This window comes from Corvus moneduloides, chromosome 9 (assembly GCF_009650955.1).
Source record: "Corvus moneduloides isolate bCorMon1 chromosome 9, bCorMon1.pri, whole genome shotgun sequence".
Classification (NCBI taxonomy): Eukaryota; Metazoa; Chordata; class Aves; order Passeriformes; family Corvidae; genus Corvus; species Corvus moneduloides.
In genome coordinates this window covers 22,008,196-22,035,279 of record NC_045484.1, presented here as the reverse complement: position 1 = coordinate 22,035,279, position 27,084 = coordinate 22,008,196, and the positions used below count along the sequence as shown (strand labels likewise).

General features: G+C 43.2%; 1 protein-coding gene across 2 annotated transcripts; it reads right to left on the bottom strand.

Annotated features, from left to right (window-relative positions):
- Nucleotides 1–270: 270 nt before the first annotated feature.
- KDM4A (lysine demethylase 4A) lies at nucleotides 271–25,177 on the bottom strand. 2 transcript variants are annotated; one of them, XM_032117450.1, is made up of 22 exons: nucleotides 25,122–25,177; nucleotides 24,618–24,770; nucleotides 24,249–24,424; nucleotides 22,980–23,094; nucleotides 22,028–22,221; nucleotides 20,554–20,603; nucleotides 19,962–20,065; nucleotides 18,776–18,913; nucleotides 17,653–17,903; nucleotides 16,702–16,868; nucleotides 15,420–15,769; nucleotides 13,562–13,682; nucleotides 12,793–12,971; nucleotides 10,383–10,587; nucleotides 10,013–10,089; nucleotides 9,203–9,258; nucleotides 8,300–8,408; nucleotides 7,191–7,379; nucleotides 6,327–6,497; nucleotides 5,737–5,856; nucleotides 5,080–5,172; nucleotides 271–4,045 (listed from the first exon to the last, which is right to left on the bottom strand). In XM_032117450.1, the coding sequence occupies exons 2-22, from the start codon at nucleotides 24,753–24,755 to the stop codon at nucleotides 3,905–3,907; spliced, it is 3,144 nt and encodes a 1,047-aa protein (XP_031973341.1). In that variant the 5' UTR covers nucleotides 24,756–24,770; nucleotides 25,122–25,177; the 3' UTR covers nucleotides 271–3,904. The 2 variants fall into 2 exon arrangements, with proteins under 2 accessions (XP_031973341.1, XP_031973342.1); XM_032117451.1 differs by having other exon boundaries at nucleotides 25,097–25,146.
- Nucleotides 25,178–27,084: the final 1,907 nt, after the last annotated feature.

Below are 27,084 nucleotides of genomic sequence, written 5' to 3'. Positions count from 1 at the left end.
ACTCAGTTCTTGCTGCAGATGTCTCAGCTCTGTGTTTCAGTGAGGAGAGATGATTCTGTGGTTCCATCCCTGTTCTAGTTAGACAGCCAAGCTGGACTGAGTCCTTGAATAACAGAACTCTACTGAGGTCTCTAAAAGACACCTAAGAACTCACTAGATAAGCATTAAAGAGATGAATATTAGAAAAGAATAATGCTAATGGAAAAATTAGAAGCATGATGAGGATTTCCAAGTTCCATTGCTTTAGTTTTTAAATTAGCTTACAGATAGTCTTTTTTAAAATTAGGTTTATTTCTTGAGGAAACTGAAAACAACATACGGGCTACCAGAGTCTTGATTTCACCCCATGTTTCATTAAAAAATGAGCACAACTGCAGACATGTCAGACAACAGGAGCCCAGTTAAAGAATGTAAGAACAGAGATGCACTGGAAGTCTTAGGATAAGTGACTGTGCTCTTCAAACAATGCAGAATCAATTCAACCCAACTTGAAACACCAGGAAGAGAGAGAAGGAGCAAGGAGAATGGGTCCTACTACTGACAGTACTCCCTCTGGTCATCTGAGAGGTCTGCTGATAGAAAATAGGTCTCCTAGAAGTCCAGCCACAGGCAGAAACATTACTGCTTTACAAAGAACATAGTCACCTTTTAAAATCTTATGAATAGTTATCATTGACTTGTGAAGCTCATCCTGAATTAAGGGCAATCCACTATTTGTTTATACAAGAAACACTTTTTGTGGGTCCAACCTGGACCAGTCACAGATGGAAGCTTCATGAAAAGTGAAGTAAAAAGGTCTACTGCCTGTAGCACCACATGCAATGAACCAAACCAAGGGCCACCAGAGCTCCTGTGGGGCATATTGAGCATGATTTTGTACTGAACATATTCAAGAAACGCCTGACTAGCTGATCATCTGGCAGCATCTCACCCTCACTGGAATGATGCTGTAAAAGGGATAAACACACTTCCAAAAAAACCAAAACCACTGGAGAAAATTATCAGACACGATAAAAGTCTAGGTAATGGAAAGCCTATGTACTTTTGAGACAGCTGCTCTGTATAGAGCTTTTATTGCTATCTGTTATACTTCAAGCCATAAACCAAATTGCTTTTGCAAAGTCAGGTAATAAAGGCCCTTCAAACATCAGGGTCACTGATTTTAAGTTCACAGAGAGAAGCCAAAACCGCAGTTTAGTCCCTGCAGCAGGTAACAGTATGCTCACATTTGAATGATGCAACACAAGAACTGACAGGAAAATTGGGAAGGCCCTTTGTCTCAGAGTACAGGATGGCAGTGGTTTCAAACACAATGCAGTCAACTGACAAAAGCAAATCTGGCACCTGCAGAAAACATGCCAAAAACAGGTAGCAAAGCTCCTATTCCAGAACAAATACTATGCACAGGAGCTCTTGAAAGTCACTTAGTACTGTTAAAGGTGAGTGGCAAAATCTGCTGCAGGTGAACAACAGAATATCCTGAGTTGGAAAGGATACACAAGGATCAATAAAATCCAACTCTTGGCCCTGCCCAGGGCAACTCCAAGAACCAACTCCAAGAACACCAAACAAATCCAGCTGTTTCCTACTAGGTCATCATTTTAGGATGAAGCTGTTGAGCAAGGTGTTTGCAGCATAGCATGTGGCACCTAAAAGGTGCATTTTAGTTCTAGGGCAGTCTGGGGACAACGCCTGAATGCAGGCACCTTTTCTGTGGAGGGAGAGTGGCAGATTGAGACAAGGAGTATGTTTTTCAGTAACACACAGGTAGTGTTCATCCTATGAGAAGTTAATACCAAATTAACTCTGACAGAACAGAGGCAAGTTTGTTAAGACCCCACCAGCTCTTCTCCACGTTTGCTCACAGCACATCACTTCAGAGGCTTACATACAAGCTCAGATGTCAAAGTGCAATTTCATTCCTCCTGCCTGGACCAGATTAACTGCAGCTACCAGATTCCAGTCTTAACAGATCCTGGTTTTATCAAGCCAACTACCCCATCCATCAGAAAATCATTTAACACCCTGAGACCAGGAGTTTTGGACATGTTAAAAGGAAAAAAAAAACCAAACCAAACACCACAAAAAAAAGCCATTATCTCGGTTCAGAATCTGTTTAAGCCTTCCAATACTGATGAACAAGGTATTCCACCACAAAAATAGGACAGATTACCTCTATGCAAAACAGTGATTGTGCAAATCTTTGCTACTTACATCATCCTCCTCACCCTATAAAAATGTAGGGCTAAAGATTTTCTGTATAAAAGTTGCAGTTTATTTCTTTTCTGATCAAGAGTTGTATCACTACTCAATACTACATTTTATTGCTAATCACAAATCGATGCACCGGGGTTTCAGAAGGGTTTGGTTTATAGCGCTCCTATGTAATAAAAGGAAAAAAGTTACAAATCCAGACTTTGCAGACACATTGCCATGTCCCTATAGAAGCAGGGATGCATTAGGTCTGTTTCATTAGAAAATTCTCCTCTTGAACAGTTTCTGGAGAACACGCAGTCATGATTCTCTCCAGTAGGAAAATTCACCCCATCATTCCATGCAAAAAGAAGGTGGCCAATCTGCTCCACAGCCCAAAATCCCCTTCCTACAGAACGGGAAAGGAACATGTATTTACACTGCTCCTACTGTGGTATGTTAATGCTTAAATTATTAGGAGCAAGTTGGCACATCTTCCAGGTACACCTACTACCCAGCTCAACTCAGCTTCCTATGGCTGGGGTAGCAAATTCTCTCCACCACAACTGAGATGTGTCCTAATACTCTACAAAAATGCTGTGGTAACCTTTGCCAGACAGCAACATGGCAGCACTCCGGCTTCAGAAGAGCACTGCACAGCCTTTCAGTAATACACACGGCTCAGTGCATACTTCTCTGTCTCAGACCCAGTATTAGCTGCTGTAAGCAAAAGCCTGCGGACACACGATAGGCAATGCTGCCCCAGAGGAGGGACTGCACTGCTTCAGATACCGCTGCCCTGTCATCCCCAACATTGTGATGCCTGGATTTCAAGAAGGGAGAGTTAGGACTGTCCCTTTAGTCATATTGCCTTAGAGAAACTCAAAAGAAACTCTTTGGGAGCTGAATGTCTATTGGGAGCTGAACACCTATTCTTGTTAGAAGGCTGCACTTCACAAGGCTCCAGAGAGATTTCATTGGTTCTGAGGCACATTCTATTAACAGTTAAACTCATGATTAAGTAAGTCAAAAGCACTATCAGAACAAAAATATTAAATGGAAGGTTAAATAATATGTCCTACAGGTTTCAATTTCACATTTCACCTGTTCACACAAGCACCTCCTGTCTGTTCAGATTTGAACAGGCTACAGCTCAACCTCAGAAAGGAGGTGCTGAGAAACAAGAGACTGAAGCTGCTTGCAACAAAAAAAAGGGATATAAATATAAAAGAGGTTCCATTTCCAGCACCAGTAATACTGCCTGCCCAAGCCCAGGTGTGATCACCAGGGAGACTCCTAAATTCAGGAACATTATTCAAATAAAACAATAGACCATACTATCCTGCAAGCTGCCAGGATTCCTGGCAACAACTCCCCAAAGAGTTTGCCACCTGTCCAAATTGTCTCTAAAGAAAAAGCAAGACTGCTCAACAAGATGAAAGCAACATCCCCAAGCTGGCTTATTTGGTAAGGACCCAACTTCAGACCAGCAGTCTGCAGGCATCAGCTTCAGCAAATGGGATCTCTTTCACTATCCAACAGCTGCCTTACAGCTACTGCAGAGCATCAGCTTTTTAGCTTCCTTAAAATATAAAAGAACAAAACCCCAAAAGAAACCCTGGATTCAAAGCATCCAAATATGGCCTGTTGTACTGGAACGTTTAAATCCTTGGGGGAGGTGGGCATCTTCTTCCTCTGCCACAGGCAGCGTTTACTCCATGATGGCCCGGTACAAGGCAGGTTCAATATAATCTTCACGGTAGCGTGAATTGATCACTCTTTGTCTCTTCCTCTCTTGACTGACCTCCTTCTCTTCAAAGATCTCTGTGAAGCGCATATCTGAAGCTATTGACTAAGAGAAAAAGACAGAATTAGTCACTAGAGCACAGATCAAATCCCTTGTCTTCACATCCTCCTATTGCATGTAAGAAAGAACCAAGCCAAGACACTTGGGAACATTCAGACTTCTTCAAAAACTGACCAAACACAAAAAGAAAATATTTAAGAAACTGGATTTACAAGTCTGGGGATACGTTTAAGTGAACTGTAATCAGAGATCTAAAGAATCTCAAGTTTCAAATGTAATTGAGCACCTAATTTAAATTCACAATCACTTTCTCAAAGTAATAAACAGAGTCAGCTGTTCCAATTTTGAAACAGTCTAGCACAATCTCTGCTTTATGGAGCAGGCATGCTTAAACTCCTGGTCACAGAATTCAGCTGTAATACATTCTTAAGCCTCTAACATCCTGTGTGCCTGCCAACAGATCTGCATCAGGGTGTGCATGTTTGTGCTGTACAGCAAAACACCCCAGTATGCCGTCTGTAACCACAACTTTTGTAGTGGAAAAGTGTAAAGCAAAAAAGACAGGGGGTGTGGGATCTCCATCTTTATTGATAATCAAAACTTAATTGGAGACACCCATGAGCAACCCTTTCTGAAAACTACCCCTATTTGGAACAGGTGTCTGGAGACCTGCAGAGGTCCTGTCCCACCTGAATTATTTTACAGTCTCAAGAAACAGCCAGCTGTTTTGATGCAAGCCTATTAAGAGCTTCTCAGAACAAAGGGTAAGTGAAGGAACTGGACCATTCTTTGCAATGGAAGTAAACAATGGAACTTAAGAATACAGGTATGAAAGGGCATTAACGTGCTCTCCCAATCTGTGACTCTATGATACAAACTCACACCCCTGTAGAAGGGGAAATTCTCTCCAGAGCGAGACAGAACTTTGCTTTTGTAGCCTGATCAACTACTGAGCTTTGCAATGATTAAGGAGAGCAACAGATTGTTATTTTGCTGCTGCCACGTGCTCAGAGTGCTGTTCAAGCACAGATAAAAGTTCAACGAACTTCTTTAGTAGCATTTGCACCCCATTTACCTACCAGCCTTGACTTCACTCTCTTAGGAAGCTCCTCTTCAAGAGTATATACATCATCCCTTTTCACCATCAGCTGTGAACCATCTTCAAATTCCACCTAGAAGAGAACCAGAAGTTCTGTCAGAAGTCTCACAAGTTAGAACCCTCCCACAGCTACCCAGAACTTGCCTTCTCCCCACAGAGTTCTCTTGTGAAATAATCTTCTACCACTTGAAATTTGTAAGATACATATGCAGCTATGCACGCTGGAACAGACTTTAATCAAAACTTTTTTTGGGATATTCTTTTAACACCTGACAAGACAATGTGGCTGTTCACTTTAATACAGTCTGAATATTCATCCCTTTGGAAGCGTGAAAGGTATGGTGCACTCTCACTAGAAAAAAGCAAAATAAACTTATTTTAAGTACTTTAAACTACAGGAACACAGTCTGATGAAGAATTGCAGACCAGCAGTTTTCAGAAGTGGACACTCAAGTAGGTAGCCAGATGTACATAGAACTGCAAGCAATTATTACCAGCAACTGTTGCCAGCATCTGTCACTGCTAACACAGTGAGAGTAACTTACTCTGGAGTGTTTAAGCATGACTCCCCTATAGCAACCCTGTTAACATGATTGGCTTGTTCTGAGTGATGCATTTTCAGACAGCAGTTTTGTACCTGGTACATCTGGATAGCGTGTGATGCAACAAACTTGGCTCCATAAACTTGTCCGTCTGTCCATCTCACTTGCACGACTTCCCCTTCAGCAGGGGGACCTAACTGAAGACAATCTCGACTCTAGAATGAAGAGGGAAGATGGGAGAGACAAGAAAGGTAAGCAGGTTCTTTATGTGAAGATTCAGAAAACCACCAAGGAGGCACACTGCACACCACCCCAACAATTCTCCATTCTAGGGATGGAGAACTAGGCTGAGAGGCATCCATTTATGTCATCTGCATTTAAATCCCAACAGTGGTACCAACTTCAAAGTACTTGATGTGGGAATGGCATACAAGTATCAGCAAGTTTTCCTTCAGACCTACCATTGCTAAGCAGCCAGAGATCAGCTGCACTCCCTGTTATACCTGTCCTTATATGGCCTCAATTAAGTCATTCTCAGGTAACATCTCTAAGGCCATCCTGCAGCACATCTGAGCTGCTACAGGACCCAGGGAACAATTACCAGATCCCTGATGTGTCTGCTCTACAGCAGCAGGAACTGACTCATATCATGTGACCTGTACCAGAACCCCACTGCAAAACATACCACAATGTCCTCTGGGTACAGGTTATCGCTGAAGGAGCCATCATCAAAGTTGACCTCGTAGAAAGTCTCCTTTGCAAGGCTGACCACTTCGCATTGATAGAAGCGACCATTCTTGTGCTTGCTGATGACTATCTGTCCAGGGGACAGATCCTGGAGTGCAGCCTTAGCTCGCTGAGAAGAGAAAAATCACTTTTTATATAATCACTCAAAATAAAGAATGTGTTGAAGACCATGGCTCCAGTGCTGGCAGACAACAAAGTAAAACATTTTAGTTCAGGTGAGTTACTCTACTTAAGCCATCACCTGCAGCATTTTAGAGAAGTTCTACCTCCAGAATTTTAAATGCCTAAAGTCTAATCTGTTACGTGCTACTGTCCTTAATTTACTTAGTAAATTGGATTCTCATTCTTCAGAGCAATGGAAGGCCTTTATAGAAAACATTCTCTAATAGATTGTTGTGGTTTTGGTTAAAAAGGCTGCATGGGAACTTTAGAAACTAATCAATCACTTAAATGTGAAATTCTGAGACCATTCATGCAGACTGCTGGAGTACTGGCACTAACTCCTGCATATTAAGTATCACAGCATAACCCCACCACTGTTCCTTATTACAACAGCCACAGGAGGGATGTGATCCTTTCAATCCTTCTGGTCCACAAACCAAAGTACAGTAGAGGACCTGACTAAGATCAGAGTAGCAGCAAGGCTGGTATTAGAATCCAAGACCAACACCATTAGATTACATTAAATACTGTGAGACAGCCAAGTCTTCAATGAAGTTTCAAAAGAATCACACAATCTAAAAACTTTTCAGTGCCTCCAAGACACTGCAGTTCAACTCGTGGGAATAACACACCTACTCACCTCTGCCTGAGATGGAGTCTTATGCCTGAAGCAGGTAATGAAGACAACAAATGGCCAGTCATCAGGCTGCATCATGACTCCTGCGGCTTGGGCACAGCTGACATGAAAGGATGTGGGGCACCGACCATGTGAGCACTGTACACAGCAACCTGCAATTCTCTTTCTCCTTTTCTTGCAGAAGATGCATTTCTGTGGACAGAAAGCTGGAGGTTATTGGTTGGCACTAGCTTTTACCCCACACCAAGGGCTAGCTGGTCTAGCTATAATAGCTTATCATGTAACAGCTGTGCCATTTAGCCTCTCGGAAAACACTGCTGCTTTCTAACTAAACAGAACCAGGCAGTTTTAGTCTACGACAAGACAATAATGTATATAAGTAAAGTAATAGAGGAAAAACTTCAGTTAAATATCTACCAGCTCAACATGCACAAAGCATGCAACCCAAGGGTGCCAGCAACAGGTCTTAATTAGTCTGCAATGTTCCATCTCAATAGGGCCTTTCAGCACTTGACTAAAAAGTTACATAAATACAAACAAGACTAGATTAATGGGAAATGACCACAAAGTAACAGTTAAAATTCTATCACAACTACCAGTGACTCAAGTAAGCCTGCTGGGCAGTTGTAGGAAAAGAATGTTATCTGCAATGCATATGCAAAGCAGAGTCATTTTCCCCTCAACACTGAGCTGTTAAAACAGCTAAGTACAGTTGCTTTCCTGCTGAAGACCTTCACCCATTATAGGAATGCTTCACATATCCTGAGGCATCTCAGTGCTTGAGAGCAGTCAACAAAGCAAGTTAAATACTAGACACTAGAAAAACAAGCACAACAAATTATCACCATTACACCACTGTATAAATGTAATTTGCCACATACTGAAAACCGTGCCCCTTTTGCTGGCTCTTCATGTGAATGAACACACACTAGAACAAGGAAAGATTAAAAAAAAATGGCAACAGGGATAACTGCCATCTCTCATACAAAGAGTTGAGCAGACTATACAGTTCAGTCTGGAGAGGAGATGAGTTGGGTTTGAAGGGATAAGCAAAGCCCCTCAGATTCTGAATGAACTAGAGACACCACCGATGCAGCACAGGTGATCCTCACCAGTCTGAAACGTTGCAGGGGGATTTTACCAACGTCTATAGGACTCCGCTCTGCGATGTTCACAAATTTTGCCTCCAGTACAGCCACAGCACACATCACATGAACCCACCTGTCATGACAGAAGAGAGGAAAAAGAAATCACTATGCATTAGGCCAACAGAGGATGCTTCAGAGTTTAAGTAAATACAGTTCTACTCAAGTTTGCCATAAAAACCACAATAAATAACCTCTGAGAACGATCAGTGTGATCTTTCTTCCTACTGCTACTAACAGGTCACACGTAGGGCAAACACAAGACTTCTTCGTACTTAAAATCTGCTACTAAGGGGCTTAACAGGAGAGCAATTCAGTGACTCCTGCATGATAAAAGGCTGCCTGACCAAGTTTCAGTTATTTCATGGCGCTACAAGTCTGCCCCACTGCTACTTTGCATCAAATAACTTTAGATGATGCACCACACCCAAAGGACACAGAACAGGCAATTGCATGCACATTATGCTGTAGAGGTACCCTGAATTTCAACGTTGTGCTGCTTAAAACTGTGGTTGCCCTTTGTCATCACTGTAACCACAATGAGACGGAAAAATCAAAATCCTCTGTAGAGAAAGCACTGAGAGATGTTAGTTCATTTGGAACCTTATTTTTATGTGGTAGGTTATACCTCTGCACATTACAGCTCTGCACTATCAAACAAAAAGCAGTGAACAGCTGCTACCAACAGAATGAGAACCAGGCGTTACCTACAGAGATATGAACTCCTCCATGAGAAGGCAATGAACACACGAAGTGTGAAGGGTGTTGTTGGTCACTCTGTTACACCAACTGCAGACAGTTTACCAGCTTATCCTCAGATACTTAGGAACTGAGCCTCTCCTTAAAATCCAAAAAATCTGGAACACTCACTTGTCATCATTGGCTCTCTGCAGCGCTCCTCCTCGTAATGAACACAAACAGCAGTCCTGGAGTAAAGAAAGCATTAGCTGGAAGAGCGAAGTTCAGCACCACAATTACTGCAGAACCTCCACCTCAAAATGCACATCCAGAAGAAGAAAATGATTTTGCTGTCAGAAGAGAGCTAACTACTTTGTACAGATCAGACCCTCAGCTCTCAAAAGCTGCTGCCCTTAGGGCAACAAATACAGACCCCAAGTCTGTTGAAAGCAAGCAGACCTACCACTGAAGGGTCAACTTGTTTGTTATGGGATCATTTTACACCTGCTATACCCTATATCCTTCCTTTGGGGATATGTAAAAGGATCTGGAACAAACAGATGAGGAAATAATAATCAAGTAATTATGAGGAAATAATAATCAAAAGGCTGACCCATTCTACTGACCTAGAGTCTATATAGCTATTTGAGGGAATCCCATTCCTCTTGCTTTCCTCACATGTGCATACCTGCCTAGTTATTAACACAAGTTACTTCTGGCTTAGAAATAACTACCATAAATTCAGACAGACAATGGAGCTATTCCCACATTCATACAGAACATCTTCCTTCTGACTCAAATGAGCTCAGCAGCTTTGCATCAGTTAAAACAATATCATTATGGTTTTAAAGTACCAAAATACAAGAGACTGGCTCTGAAACATTCTCTAAATTTTGTTCTTTTCACAGGATAATTAAAAAACCCAACACCCACAACACTATGTGAATTAACTTTGTAGCCGGGTTCCCAGATGTGCAAGACTCCATCTGTGAAAAACTTTACCTCTTCTAAGGCATTTTCTGCGCACCGGGAGCACATCCAGTCTTCAGTGGCTTTGTCAGGGGATACACCATAACAACCTAGAACAGACACATCTCACTCAAGAGCTTATTTACACTCAAACCCATTTCCCTTGGGCCCAGAAGTAAAGCAGGAATTAAAATCAATGAGCCCCAGGATGATGCTGTGTGCATTTGAAGCCACCCATGCAGCCAACTGCCTACCCCACAGGACAGCACCCAAGTATATCCTCCTCTGGTAAGGGCTGAACTTGGTCTATTTGTATGTTAAATCAACTGGCAGAGGGCTGCTATGATGTACAGACTCAGTACAGAGAACACCAGAGCTTAGGGTAACATCTGGATGCACTCACTCGCATGAACACAGACATGGCAGTTCTTGCAGGTGATGAGTACACTGGTTCCATCTTCCTCCAGGTAGGGAGTTGAAAGATTGAGGTCAGTGCTGCAGCCAGTGGCAGTAAAGCACATTTCAGGAATCAGGGGTTTAGTTCGGATCTTCCCATCAGCAGCAGCTGGAGTTACTCCAGAGTTTTGACTGCTGCCTTCACATTCTGCCTGTGAGGGATGGATAGGGAATTTAAATTTTACAAGTAAAATGGTCTCACATCATCTTTACTCACACATTATTTCATACATATATCCAGTTTAAAGAACGAATGAAGGTGCTGAAAGATGAGTTGGTAGGTTAGGTGAAAATATAGTTATGTTTATAACTATTTAAAGTTATAAGTATAAAATCCTCAGCTGCTGTGGCTTCAGAATGAAGTTATTTTCTACTCAAATACTAAATGGAAAGTCTGAATTGTATCCCTCTAATGCGCAACAAGATACACATCAAACTGCATCTCTTCCGACAGAAGAGAGGGAATCACCAAGCCCACCTCATGCTCTCTACAGGCAACACCTCTTCTCCATCTTCCCCCTGTAATACAGAGGATCATAACACTGCTATCCATCAGTGTACACTTACCTTACCCTTGATATGGAAAGATTACCAACACATGAATAGATACCTACTACAATCCCCATTGCTTTTTCCCAGTGTAGTTCTGAACAAGTCTAATGGGCTTTAAAATTAATTTGTTCCTGGAAAATAAACAGACTAAAAATGCAGTTTCCCATATAAAGCTCAGGAGACTTTCAGGCTAATCTTTCCTAGTTTATTCTTCTAAACCAATGCCAAATCAAACAGCTAAGACATACAAAGTTTACAGAGATATATTTCCATTCAAGCTACTCTTCTGAACAGCTAAACAGAAATTAATCTTTCTCTTTGAAAAAATGTTTAAACCATCTTTTGTACCTCATAGGCAACCACAGAAGTAGCCTCCCTCATCTTTTAAAATTACTGTTAGCAGAAATGGCAGTAGCAGAATGAATTTGCACTGTCCCTCCTACAGTGCATCAAAAGCTAGGGAAAAAAAGTCCAGGTAATACTCACAGTTGGAAGGAAATGGACATGTTTTCAACAAGTCTTGTTTAGTCTAATTCTGTAAAACTTACTGATTTACACTGAATGTCAAGCAAAAGACAAAATGACTGAAGAAAATCTGTAACAAAGTTGAAGAAAATATGACTTTTTTCCCCCCAAGCAGCAGACACTCTTCTTCCCAAAGGAAAAGTGCATATTTGTCTGGCATTCTGTGCCAACTTTTTATTTGAATGGGTAACTGAAGTGAGTTTCCAGACTTGCTACAGACTTTCTGAACAACAACTCTAACCACAGCTCGCATCTTGGAAGAGTTTCTGCTCCACTGTCTGGTGTGGACAGACATTTGAAAACCTGCAGCTAAGAGTTTTCTTACAAAAAAGAAGTTAAGAGAACTTCAACTGTCCTCAAATTATTAACTTTATACCCTTCAGCACTAGTGAAATCCTCATGTACCATACAGTTTGTAAGCAGAATTTCCATTCCTAAGAACTTAATCTCAGACAGAAATAGCAAGACTGAACAGAAACTATGGCCTATGGTTTTCATGAAAATCAGAACTATATGAAATATAAACCTTCAACAAAAAAGTGAGGTCTTTACTTCCAAAACTGTGGTGAATATGTTTCTAGCGCCACCACAACCATACAGTGATCACAAATGAATCAAATATGGTTAGTGTATGGGAAGGGTCAAACTTACTCAAAGTTGCAGGTCAAACATGCAGACAACTGTTCAAGCTACCTTAAAATTATTAATCTTAGGTATATCAAAAAATTCAGTGGGGACTCCTGCCTGCACATTTAGTCAACACTACAGGAGTTATGCACCCTATCCTCTGCTACTGTCTTGGATACACTCCAAGACAAGACAGCTTTCAATCTATACCATCTACAAACACAACCCTTAATCCTTTTAAGTAAAAAGTTTTCTTCCTTGCCAGCTCCTCAAAGACTATGTGCTACAAGAGGACGTAAAGTACTTTTCTGAAAACATTCTAGCAGTGAAGGAGTCAGTCTGGAAAAGAGAAATGGGATTTTATAGTCAGCTCCAGTAACATTTAAGCTCCATTCTGTGGTTTGAGCAAAAGCCACAAAACACAAAAGCTTCTGCTGAACAGCTGAGTGAGCCCCTGGGAACCCACAGGGGTCTATCACAGGTGTGAGGATGTTCACATGTGCTCTCCTGGAACAATTCCTTGGGAAGACTGCAACATTGATATAGCTTTTGTTAACTGGCAACATGCAAACCCCCATATTTAAAACTATGTACCACAACAGGCACCTACTCTGTTATCTCTGGTGATAGCATGACCAGTCTTGGTTTCATACCTGATACGCCTGGAAGAGCATACAAACAGCACAGTATGGGGGCTGCTGGGCCATGGTGCGATTGTATTCTTTTTCAGCCTCAAAGTTTGGTGGACGGTTCTGCCACAGCTGGCTCAGTGGCTTGGCCCATGCTTCTGTCTCCTCAGCCTCTTCTTCAGGAGTTAGCTGCTCTGATGCCTCTGCGATAAGAGAGCACTCACTCAGTGATTTTGTGTCCTTTTATAGATGCTCTTCTTGTAAATGAAACTAAATAAGGCAAGAAGCTATGAATGGAGATGAAAGAAAGACTGCCAGAAAGCAAACTGACAGAAGGGTGATGGAAGCCAGTAACTCAGTCTCCTTTTTAAGAGGCTTCTACTAATCAAGCAACAGTGCAGACACAAGATAGGCTTATTGTGAGAACAGAACCAGCTCCAAACGACATCAACATCAAAACTAAAGCCACCAGCCAAAGAATCTGGCATTCGGTGTTTTTTTTAAATCATGAATATTTACATCAATGACTGGAATGGCCTAAGGCAGATGCAATTAGGCAACAGTCTCTGGTACTGGTTTAATTTTTCTTTCCAAAGTAAAGTACAGAAAACAAAGATGACACCATTTGAGAGAAAAGTTTAATGATGCAATGAGGTAAGCACCTTGTCTAAGAGGCAGAGGCGTCACTTGCTGACTCCTGTTTATCACCAGTTAGTTACTGGAATATCCTACACTGCCCACAGAAGCTGAGACCCTCTCTCCAATTTCCCAGAGAGCATAAGGCTTTACCTACCATCATCACTGATGCAGTCTTTCACCAGGAGCGGGTGATGGCGCGGGAGTTTGCTCAACGGCTGGCGACGACCCTTGGATTTCTTACTCTCCTTCACTGAGCTTGCGTACTCCTTTCCCACCTGGACCAGGAGAAGCAATTCAGCTGTCAGTTAGCATGTTCCCTTTTGACATTATTTTGGAAGGAATTTACTTTGAACTTAGAGAAACTTCTTCAAAATGCACACATGCTTCCACAGTTTTACTTCCAACCAAGTAACTTCAGCTCTAAACCCTTTTCCAAGTGCTCAGAGCACTTTTGCTACGAAAAACTGGACAGAGCTGTACTAGCTCTGTCGAGTCAGTGGAATGGACATTTTTCACAGGTCCCAGTGTAGCTTTTCATGCAAGTCTGTTTACTTAAAGAATCGTGTAAAAGACAGAAACAAAGAAAGACAAGCTGGATGGTTCAACTTAAAAGAGCTGTGATAAGAAGTCTCATGAATTCTGGAGAAGCCACGCTTGGTGTGTCACTTAAAATATTCCAAATTTAAAAGTAAAAACAAATAATAAACTAGAAAAAATACAGAGCTCATAGACATCTCCAAATAAAAGGGTTATTTTAAATGAAGGACACTTTCATCCTTTCTCTTCATTACTTACCTTAATGTCTTACCAGAGAGACTGGAATAAGGAGATTGCAACAACAGCTATTTCCTCTTCCCTTAGCCTCATACAAAAACAAGTGACACACTGACAAAATTACTACTAACCTGACAAGCAGGGCAATAAAGGTTATGATTTTAACAGCCCAGAAAGTCTCTCACTAGATAAGAACCTTTTTCTAGAATCTATTATTATTTTAAAGCAGAAGTAAATCTTGGATTAAATGCATCTTACATATGTTTAAATACCTTCTTTTCATAAAAGAAGCCAGAAGAGAACACAATAATCATTACCTCTGATCTCTTACACAGAGTTGGATACAAGACTTCTAAGAAATATTGAAATGGAAATTAGCATTCCCAGTTGCCACCTAATGGAAAATTTGTTTTGAAATATACCACACTGGGGAAAAAAAATCCACACCCATTGAAGATTTCACCTTTTCCCTGTATAGAGCATTCGATGGAGACATCAGTATCTGCAACAGAATGTCTTTAGTTTAAATAGCCATGACGACTGTCTCAGTTTCAGCTCAATTATCAACAGATTGTGTCCTTAGAAGTCAAGAATTATGCAAAAGGAACAGCAGATAGACCAATCATTACTGGCCTCCCATTCTCTAATCACAAATTTAAACAGGAAAACAAAATATTGGAAAGACACTACTAGGTAAGATTCTAACTCTTCTCTTAGGTTGTTTAATAAAAATTCATTGGCAGCTTTTAAATACACAGATTTACATTCGCCCAACCAATATTTTTGTTGCATCCTTTCTTCTCTTTTAAAAGGAGACGGATGTACCCAGGTATGCAATTTTATATTAAAAACCCCTCATCACATCAATGTGCTTGCAATAAAGGCTGGAGCAAATTAGATTCATTTTAGGTGCAAACAGGTGGCTCTTACTACAAAAGGACCTCAATCAGCTTGTAATACCACCATGTCAAAAACACCAAGCTACCCTTTCCATTACAGCACTTACACAGTTTAGAGAAGTTCTCAAAACAGGTGATCTCCTTGCTTTCTAGAAGGGGTTAAGTGTATAAGGCTTTCATCTAAATTCTTGTGTGTTTAACAAAACCCAGAGGTGCAAACTGCTATGCAAACACCAGTGGGATGAAACTGTCATCTGCAGAAATAGGTAGTTTTGTCACAGCAAATCCCTGACCATGGAATTACAGCTCTCCAGCTTTCAGTTCTTTTGCCATTCGTACCTCTGTGAGTTCTTGCTCATTGACACTGGAGGTGGCACTGGCTTTCTTCCCTGAAGTCTGTTCATTGTCAGATCCACCAGCATCCCCCTTAGCATAGCTGTGGACTGTGAACACCCTGGCTGGCCCAGGAAGAGTTCGTTTTGCCAACGGATCAGACGATTCAGAGTCTGAAGAATAGGCAGGTGAGCTGGACTGAACACTGGATGTAGCACTCTGCTTTGAAGCTGGCAACACCGAAGTGGAATTTGAAGCATGTGAAACGGAGAGATCCAGTACAGCTGCTTCTTGTTCCTCCTCCTCCTCAAGCTTCACTGTTTTCAATTCCTCAAATTTGGCTGAGTCCACACGATCTGGAAGAAGAGATATACTGACTTTTTCTGAAGTTTGGGCAGAAAGAGAACACTTGTGCAACTATTTGCACAAAGCCAAACAGAAAAGCAAACTACTACACTCAAAAAAGCAACAGTACACCATATAGAGTAGACGATTAATTCAAACACCTATAAAGTCATAGATGGCTTAGTGAGAGAGAATAAAAGCGTCTGCTCACTGCCTCTCCCATTAGAAGAACTAGGGTATATCAAACAAAACTAGCAGACAATGAGTTTAAAATAAACAGAGATGATCCTTTATACAGATACCTATGTAGTTAAAACAGCCCAGCTCCTGGCCACATGCTGCTGTGGGTAAGAGGTTACAAACATTCATGGGAGACTTAATAGAAAAAAAAAAAATAAAAACCCACACACCAACAGAAGATTATTAAATACAAGCTGCAAAGGGCTGGAAAACAAAATACAAGAGGGGGCATCCCATATGTTTTCCCTGTTCTTGTGTTGTTCCATATGCCCCCTTGCTCCTCCCCTAACAGCAAGGATAACTCACCCATTACAAGCCATATGAATTTTCTCCAGCCTACTTATTACAAAATTACAAGTAACACACCTGTAAAGCATACCAGACCCACTGTACCAGGAAGCGTGCATATGTTTTACTAAGCAATTCCTATAAACAGGTCACATTGCTCAACAGAAATATAAAGGAACTTAGACTACTGAGGCATCCTATATATTTTTTCGTATGCAGGCAGGCAAAATAAGAAGAGTAAAAATCCAAAACTAGAAAATGATAATATTTCTCTTATAACAGTACATTTCTGAGGTGCTAGCAATGGCTCTGACAAACTAGTGTCTGCTTTTTTGGACACAAAAGCATCCTACCAACAAGCATCATATGAAAGAGTGCCCCAGACAAGCCTGGCACATGGTTACCCGAAGCTCACCTTGCTGCACAAGTTCACTCGTAGGCCTTTCACAAGGCTCTGCCATGTCCGCTTCATACTGTGTGGAGCTCAGCTCCTCCTTAGGGAAGGCCTCACTCTCACTCACCTCCTGAGGCACTTCCAGGCAGACCCTGTGCCTTTTTGTTCCTATGCGGTGCTTGGGGACGCTGCAGAAGACAAATCCCTATGTCAGGTTAGCAAACATGTAAATGTGTTGAATTTCTGTGTGAATGCATAAAATACAGTCTGGTTTGGATTAGTGTTTTATGAGACAGCATCTGGAAAGCCAAATAGTTTTCAAATTATTCTGAAATGTTTTCTTTGCTTTTACAGAAGAAAAGTCAGTAATCCTTAGAGATGACTTCTCAGCATGTTAATCATGTATTAGGCAACTATGCTCTAGCCAGGCATTCTTTACCTTAAACAACAAAATCCCTCCAAACAAAACCTCAAACAAACCAAACCAACAACAAAAAAAATCAACCACCAAAGACAGCTTTAGGAACAGTAGCTGGCACTGACTGAAAAAGATTTAACTGCAAAATGTAAGATGATTAGCCTGTTGGCGTTCAGCAAGGAACTGAACACCAATGTCACAGTTTGCAGCACTGATTCTACCAGAATTTGTTAACAAGTACTGCCGCATGATCTCAATATAGCCCCTTTTTTTTCTGGCTTGTCAGTGCAGGGTACACACTGCCAATCCAGGCTTTGGGGGTCTGTCCCAAGATGAAGAACCACCTTCCAAGCTGGTATGTTTCCTGCTTACCACAGACTATCTATTAATGTGGACTTGAATAGTAAAAAATACTAAGAGTAAACCCTGTTGCCAGGAAAAACGAGTATTGCTAACTCTGACTGTTATTCTATCAGAATGGCAAACACTTAATTGCAACTGGGTTCAAATTATAATAATCCAATAGAAAAGCAGAGGACTATATAAAGCAGTACCTTTTTGTCTCATCCCCAGCCACCTCCTCTTTACACGTCTCTTCTGTTTCCATCTCCTCAGCACACTGTTTCCCATTCTTGACTTTTTGCATGAGATCCCCTTTAAGGAACTCTGCTGCCTCTGGGGTTGGAAGAGCATGGTCAATGACAGTCACATCCTTCCCAGCTTTCCAAAGCTTGTAACGATCTGGCTGGTATTTCCTCACAAACACATCCATGGAGATCTTCACCATGTCCTTCCGACACGAGCACTGAAGTCACAGAAAATATTAAAGTAAGGCCAAATACTCAACAATTCTATCCTGCATTTCTCCAGCACTTTGCTTTCAGGAGTTTAAGGAACAAAATCCCACTCTCACACGTAATTGAGCCTCAGAACTCTCAACACTCTTTCCCAGGAAATCAAAAGGGTACATATTAGGTTACAAAAAATGGCAGAAAAGCCAGCAAAAACCACAAAACAGAAAAACAGATGTTATCACAACAACTAGGAAACTAGGAAATAAAGCTCACCAGTCTATTTACAGAGTTGCTGACTGTTTTAAAATGAGCTCATACAGAAACAGGCAGCAAAACCAGAGACTATAATGAAGGAATAAGAGCCACATAAACTCTGGGCCTACCCAGAGCAGTAGAGATTCCCCTCATCCAGGCATGGTTGTAACTAGTGCTTTAAAGCATTCACTTCAATTTAGCTTCTGAAAACATAACCCTTGTTCGTAAGGCACCTCTACAGGGATATAACACTATTCAGTCTAGAGGTTCAGCCAAGATACTTATTTTGATAAGTCATTTAAGTTACCAAAGTTGTATTCCAGGCTAAACAGTCCATAAATAATGGTTAAAATACTGAAGAAAAATAGTGATGAGCTCTGCCCACCAAGCATACTCTTTCATCTCTGGAAAGACAACCAGTCCCCTGAGCCTCACTTAGGCTGCACAAAGTTACAAAGAAGTTACGAAACATGACAAAACACGTTACAAGCTATCCATGGTTGACACAAGCGCAGGAAGCAGCACTTGGGGTGAATGTTGCTACTTTGTGAGAAAGCAAACATCGCATCTTAAAAGCCCTCCCTTAGAACAAACAATGGGGTCTTAATGATGGCAACAGACCACTCACCAGCACCGACTGCTTCCCGTACTCAATCCACCGAAGAGTAGCAAAGTTGGTAGATTCAGCACAGTTAAAGCCGTGGTTAAAGCCAGCATGATAGCTATAAGGAAAGGTTATCATGAACTCTCCAGCCTCCTGCGTCACCTAGAAGACAATTGAGACATCCCAGTGTTATTCAGAATTTAAGAATGTACTTGGTGAATATGATTAAAAGGAGCTCCTGTATTCCTTTCTGCAGCACACCCAAAAACCCCACTCACAGATGGTGACTGGAGCTCCCTGCTGCAATGGATAGACTTGATACTGACCTTCACTATTTTGCTACTTGTGTTAAATAGCTGTTTACTGAAAAGCCATGCTCAGGAGTTTTTTTACTAAAACACAACAGGAAAAGAGCACAGAAATGGTTATAAATACTCTGTGACCAGCTATAGGAAGCTCATAAAGATACTTATCTGTATCAGCTACAGGTTTGGCTGAATAGCATCTAAGATCAAGTAAATTTCTATTCACACAGAACTTGGAAATTTACTGCTGTTTTCTTTTGCTGTTCATACTAAAGTACAACTCTCAGTCAGCCTTCTACTGCTGCTCTTCAACATTTCCCCACTGTAAAGGTTTATAACAACAAAACCCTTCAGCTGTCCAGGTAGATGGGATAGTATTTCTGAATAAGAACTCAAAGACTAGATCTTTAATATCGCTGTGTGGGAGTGGGAACGGCAGGTCATTACCCGAGAAATTAAGGAAGCCTATAAAGTTATTAATGTAATTAAAAAATTAACAGGGAACAACCCTTATTTTCTATCAAGGAAGCAGATTGCAACAAACAAAATTAGCAAGGCCAAGTTTGAGACAAAAAAATAACAATCTCACTTCACTGAATACACATCTCAACAGTGAAGTGAATCTAACACAGGAGGTAATGTTTAGTTCTAAGTCAAAAAATTAAAAAAAAAAATTACAGAAAACCAAGCTTTTGTTTTCAGGAGCCCTTGACAGATTTTTCTGTCTCAAACTCTTTCAGGCCCCAACTGCCAGATAAATGGAAGTACAATAGGAAGGACTGCCTTATCTCCTGCCCATTTCTATTTTCCTCTCTAAGCATCTGCTACTGGCTGCTGTCAGAAACAAGACAAGGCTGCAGGAACCTCTTGATTAAGCTGGTATAACCACGATTACTTTTCTACACCTTATCAAATGGAATTCCGTATTTCTTCAGAATTGATGGAGAGATGAGAGTCATCTTGTGACGGAGAAATGCTTCACAGCTTTGGGCACTTCCCGGGAAAAAACCTGTTTAAAATAAAGACAAGGAGAGATGTTACCATTGTGCTCAAACTACATTTATCTTTCAGCAGTTTTTATGAAAAATTACACTTTTTCCCTACAAGTATGGACCACTTTACTTGAAGTGTACTAGCTTGCATGCTGAAGAAAAATGACAGCTCCCCAAGATTTATCTTTTAACAGCTGCCAGTTTGAAAGAACATAAGAAAGACCTCAAATAGAGGGATCCTCCCTTGGCCATAACCTTCAAGTTTTAATAATCAATAGCTAATGATTTTCTCATTAAGGGTTAGACAGACCACAAGTTCATTATTTGTAATGTGACATTTCTCTTGTGTGTATCCTATAAGCAAATACAAAGTAATGTCATCTATATCCTAAAAGGCAAATTATCAGTTCAGTCATGCTAGCCTGTGCTCTCTAAAAGAGCTGAAACCCACTGCAGCTGTCCATCCCATCTTTAGAAAAAGGCAGGACATGAATTGCCTGATTACCTTTTGCAAGTCTCTCCAGCCGCTTCCCATGCTCTGGAGGGATAGAGTACCTGCAGTCGTAAGAAGACATCTGATAAGTAAAGTGACAACAACAAAATCTGAAAGTTTGACAGGAAATCATAATCAGTCATCAAGGCGTGAATTACTTAAAAAAAAAAAAAAATCTCTGTATCTACACTTGTCTTTTTCAAAGTTCAATATAAAGCTAAAAATCTTCATTGAGGACTTTTACTTTTCTATCCCAAGAAAAATCAACACCCAAAACCTGACCATTTCTTTCAACAACTTTTGCTCAAGCAACCAAGGAAGTAAAAAGTCTGATGCACATGATTAGCAGATCTGTGCAGCAAAACATGAATTGCAACGAGAAAGGGAAGAGCACTTCCTGAACTGTCTCAGTTCACAGCTGTGCAATCTCAGTATGCTCAGTGCAAGGAGAAACACAGGGCAAGACAGAAAATGGGATCACCTCTTTCAGCTGCTCAGACCAAGATGGTACTAAGTCAGATGCCACAGCCTTAACACCTGCACAACTCACGGAGTGCCCTTTAGGGGTATGTCTCTCTCTGTACACACCTTTTTATGGGTGGCACAAAACTCCTGGCTGGTGTGACTACAATAAATCAGCCTACTCAGTTTGCTTTCACTCTGGAATACAGTGCTATATTCTGAATGGATTCCTTGCTAAATTAATCAAAGACACCAGCAAAGCTCACTTCTTCCAAGTACTACTGTAGAAGAAGCAACGGCCAAATAGTTCAACAGACTGAATTATTCTGTTTCATGTTTCCCTGCTACTGCCACTGCATGGGGCTGTTCATGGGTCACATTGTGCTAGCTATTATTTTTTTCTTCAAAGTTGTATTAAAAGGCAGCCAAAAATACTAGCTTCCAACAAAAGTGCCATGGAAACAATTGTTGAAGTTGCTTGAGAAATTAATTTGTGAACAGAAGGGCATGATTCACTCTTCAAATGCAAGCCATGATAAAGAGAAATTCAGGAGCCTCCCCTAAAAAGAATCAAGAAAGCTCAGACATTGGACAAACCACTCAGTGACATCCATATGATAAACAGCCACAACTCTAAGTCTGTTAAAAACTGCCTGTTCTCCCAGTGCTTGTGTGACCATACCTCTGTATGGTCATTTTAGAGCCTCAGGAAATGATAAGCAAGTCTGCCAAGTTTTGGCCCTGCCACCGCAGAGAGGATCCACACTGTACTGTAATTCAGAAGAACTCTAAATCAGGACAGCAAACAGGACCCTCTTAGAAGGTAACCAAACAAATTCTACTCAGGACACGCACTACTTTGCAGCTCCTTACAGATTTCTAGTATCCTTGGTATCAGACAGAACTGCAGTGCAAGACTGGAGAAATGGTAGTTATTTTAGTCAACACTTAGCTTCATGACTTTGACTCCAATATTTTATGGTATTGCTTTTCTACATCTAGAAGATTCCTTAGAAAATCTTACCATGACTTGGGCTCCCCAAAATGCAAGTAATTAATACTGTAGAGATCCATGTCCTCGGTGTGCCAAGCAAAAGAAGTTTTCCACATGCCAAAATATAGGTAAGGAGTATTCACTCCTTCAATGGTTATGCCACTTTCATTCTCCACAATATCCAGGATTGTGTTCAATCTGCCAATATTCCACGCATCTACATGCTGTAAAACACAAGCCTCATGTCAAACAAGGATTACAAAGAACAAAACCACACAGCTGAGATGACAGTTTGCAAAAGCTAACAGACACTTGTGAAATAGCACATCACAGAATTACGCGGCTCAAGCTGTGAGCTAGTTCACCTAAACCCAACAATTCTGCATGGTGTAGCTTGCACAGTGATTGCTTACTGGCCTTTAAGGAAGGAAAGAGAGTTACCAGTCAACATAATGATTACGAAGGAGAAATAACCATGAAGCTACAGATTTAGCAGAGAATAGCTGATGTTGATTGAGCTTCAGCTGATGTCTGAACCCTCTTGAACAAAACCACTTTTCACTCCAAACATCTTTTAAAAGAGTAAATCATGGTAATTTAGGAGACAAACAAGCAGATTGCAAACTGTCTTTCGACAGTTATCATCATGCCACCTAACGGCTACAGAGCTGTCCCACAAAAATACATACACCAGTGGATACCAAAACTGCATGCATCCACTGATCAACACTTCCAACTCTCACACAACCTTCAGGACAAAGCAACGCTTGGGCAATAGTGTTTTCTGCTTTCCTAAACTAAACTACACTACACTGAAGTGCTAGCAAAGGTCCCTACCTCTGTCAGCCGCCTACTCCAAAAGCTGGAACTACGCTAAGACTATCATTAACTCTTTCCAAAAGGTAAGAGTCAAATACCACATTAGTATTTATGGAATGCAATGCAGATAACTGTTACCTGAAAACCAGAACAGTTTCCTCACCTTGTCGTAGAGTGTGCCGTTAACGTCAGCTCCGTAGATGGGGGCATTGAACGTAAGGTTCTTCCAGTATTTTCGTTCAAGGTCTTCAAAGTCCGTGTACCGGGGTGTACAGTACCTGAAAAAAACCAAGAAAGGTACTAAAGACTTTGCAGTTTGATATTTGAAAAGTCTAAACCAACGTTTTCCTCGACTGAAAGAATGGAAAGCTACAATAAAAATACCTAATGTGTGTTATCAGCCAGACCCCTAAGCTGCCAGAAGAGAAGTGAGAGCAGTCATGGCTCTGTTTCTGTGACACTTGGGAACGGAAGTATCAGGAAGAAAATTACTTTCCCGTTTCTCAGTTTACTTTCATTTTTGCTTTGTGCACTTTTCCGGGTTCAGAACAATTTCACCTTCTAGCTGAAGCTACTTAGAAACAACAACGCGGTCAAAACCAGAAATGATACAAAGAACAACTTAAAAAACATACAAACAGACCCAAAGTTTTCCCACCACTATGAAACTAGCAAACCTTCACACTCACCATGGTCAAACATGCTCTGTTTACCAGCAAAATACCTGCTTTTGATGCCCATTCCTTCTAACTATATACTGGACTATGTGTAGCACTGGGGGATCAAACTTAGTCTTATCTATTTAATGTGTATCTATATACATAGATTCCACACAATTACATATATAACATAAAACAGTAACTTACATCAAATTATTCTATTAAACAGAACTCTTAAATATCTGGTCTGTACTGCTTTTGAAAGATAAAACAAGCTTTGATGGACCGACTGCAGCTGGCAATTCCAATGTTATTTCTAAGTAGTTACTGCAAAGGCTATTTTGCTCCAACTCCTTTTCAAGTGATCTTCGTCTCCTTTTTTATGTCACGAACATTCCTTTCTCCACTACTCAATAAATACTTCAATGGTCTAGCTACTGGGGACAGACAGACAGGAGCCCACAGCACAAACAGAAAGTTCTGCTGCCATTACACATAATTTTGCTGCACAGATGACAAAGGTCCCCATGCACACAGCCCACTGTACAAGCAACTTCATCTGCCCAGGGCATGACGCTCACACTGCTGACCCCAGGCCGCATGGAGGACCTGGCCCCCGTGGATGCCCCAAACCTAGAAGCGTTCAAGGCCTGCTTGGATGGGGTCCTGAGCAGCCTGTTTTTGACCCTGACAGGGTGGGGAACCAGATGATCTTTAATGTCCCTTTCAACCCAAACTATTCCATGACTCTATGTGCCCGGAACCGGCCGTACTTGTCACTGTTGGCGATCCTGCGGAACTCGCGGACCGTCATGGCCTTCTTCTGGATATTGTACTGCGTGAAGAGCCCGGACTGCCCTGTCACCACCTGCTGGATGGGTGCGGGGATGACGAGCTCGTCGATGTCATCGTAGCACTGCCGCGGCTTCCACTCCTTAGGCGGCACGATCTGCGGGGACACACGGGCCGGGAGCGGTGGCCGCGGCCGGGGACAGCGTCAAACTCGGGGAACTCGGGCCGAGCCCCGGCCGGGGCGCGCCCGCCCCACCGGCGCCGCGGCGTAAACAAAGGGCGGAGGCGGCCGGTGCGCGGCCCGGGGCCGGCGGCACGGCCTCCGCCCGGGGGGAGAGGGAGTGTCGCACCTTGGCCAGCCCGGCGCGGTGGGCGCCCTGCGACTCCACGTAGGCGATGTAGCGGCTGAAGTCGCGGAACTCCTCCATGGTGGGGCGGAAGGTCATGATGCGCTGCCCAGGGTTGAGGCTCTCCAGCTCCGAGGCCATGATGCCGGGCCAGCCCTGCGCGGAGGAGGCGGGGGTGTCTGCGCGGGAGGCGGGACACCGGACCCGCCCCGCCCCCCCACCCGCCGGCCAATCGCCGCGGGGTCCGCACCGGCCCTGCCTCCTCATTGGCGGAGGACGCGTGCCCGTCAGGACCCCACGGCTTGCTCTCCCTCTTACGGCGGAGAACGCCACCGACTCACCCCCCCCCCGTTGACCGGCCCGGCCCGGCGCGGCGGAACCCGAGTCCCCGCCCGCCGTGGTCCCGTCGGCAGCGCGGCCCGCTCCTCCGCCGCCCCCGCCCGTCCCTCAAACCAACGCCCAGCCGCCGTATCCCTCCGCACCACGCGCCCAAATAGTCCTGCGGACCTCCGACGCCACCGCGGCCGTTCCGCTCCGCCCGAGACCCACCCTGCCGCCCCGCCCCTTCCCTCCGCCGCCGCAGCCAATCGCTGCCCGCTTCCCGCTTCACAGCCAATAGGAATTCGATAGCCGGCAGGGGCGGGCCAGCGAATCAGGAGGCCGGGCGCGGGGCGGTTGCTAGGCAGGCGGGCGGGCGGGACCAGGAAGTCGCTAGGGGGCGTTCGAGCAGGGGCCGGGCTGGGGCACCCTCAGCCCGCGCAGTCGCGGCGGGGGCAGCGTCCCCATGCCGCCCGCATCCCACCCGGATCCTTCCCGCATCCTTCCCGCATCCTTCCCGCATCCTTCCCGCATCCCTCCTGTATCTCGCCCGCTCCCCGCCTCCAGGCCCCGGGGAGTCTCGCTGGGTGCAGCTGATCTCGGTCCAGCGGGCGCTGAGCGCGAGGTGGACACTAACCCAGGGTACGTGGGTGCTGCAGTGAGCGGGTGAGTTTCGGGCGCGGAGCGGTGACACACAACAGGCATCTTCCAGCCGAGCACACGAACCCCTTTAATTATACTCCTACGGTTTCCGTGTGTAAACAAAGCCAGAGTAGAATTTGATACTTCGCAAAAGTTTGGCAGCGAACGCAGACTGGGGCTGGACCAGTACCAGGCCCGGCCCACGCCAGGGTGCTTGGCCAACACAGTCCGGTCATCTAGAAACGTGGAAAAGTGCCGCTGTAGCCAGCGGATGTTGCCAATAATCCGCCACCGTTTGTGTCAAGGACTGGGACCTGACAGTACAGCTTTAGCAGCAAATGCCTTTGAGTGTGTACAAGGCCTAGTGCTTAACAGACCCTGTCTAGGGACACTGACCTCTCCTTGGCTGGGACTGGCTGCAATTTTCACACTGCGCAGTGCTAAATGCATTTTAAATCTTTAAGTGCCAATGAGCAACCTTGAAAGTAAGCAAAACCCACCTGAAAAAGGTCCCAGCCATCCTCAGAGACCGCACTCAGTCCCTCATGCCTAAATAAAACCTTAATTTCACTCTGTTTCTCCTAATACGTGTTTCCTTTGGTGTCATGCTATAGGCAGGCAGCAGCCCTGAAAATTCTGACAAAACACCACTCCAACACAGGTTTTCCCTGGTCTGCTGCCTCTCTGATGTGCTCCAATTTTGAATTGCCATGTATATACACACCAAAACCCCAAAGTGGGTTACAACAGCAGCAGGCACAACACACAGCCTCCTACAGAAAGTCAGACAACTGTCAGGTAACAGTTTTGAGACAAACTGCATTTCTGGCCTTTCTGATGGCTTGGAAACTGCACTTGCCATCCTTTAGTCAAGAAAGACCAACTTTGTAATATTGTAGAATCACAGAATGGTTTGAGTTGGAAGAGGTCTTGAAGATCACCCTGTTCCACTTCCCTGCCATGGACAGGGACACCTTCCACTAGACCAGGTTGCTCAAAGTCCCATCCAACCTGGCCTGGAACATTTCTAGGGCTGAAGCATCCATAAGTTCTCTGGGCAACCTGTTCCAGTGCCTCACTGCCCTTGTAGGGAAGAGTGTCTTCTTTACATCTAATCTAATCCTGCCCTCTGAGCTCAAAGTCATTCCCCCTTGTCCTATCACTACAGGCCCTCGTGAAAAGTCCTGCTCCAATTCTCTTACAACCCCTTTAGGCACTGGAAGTTGTGTAAGGTCTCCCTGGAGCCTTCACTACTCCAGGCTGAACAACCCCAACTCTCTCAGCCTGTCTTCACAGGAGAGGTGCTGCAGCCCTCCGAGCATCTTTGTAACCTCTGAACCTGCTCCAGCAGGTCCATGTTATTCATATGTTTGGGACCCCAGAGCTGGACATAGTGCTCCAGGTGGGGTCTCACAACAGCAAAGTAGAGGGGCAGAATCACCTCCCTCAACCTGCTGCCCGCAGGAGACACAAGTCAGCCTTTTCAAGATGACAAGTGGCAGAATGTTCC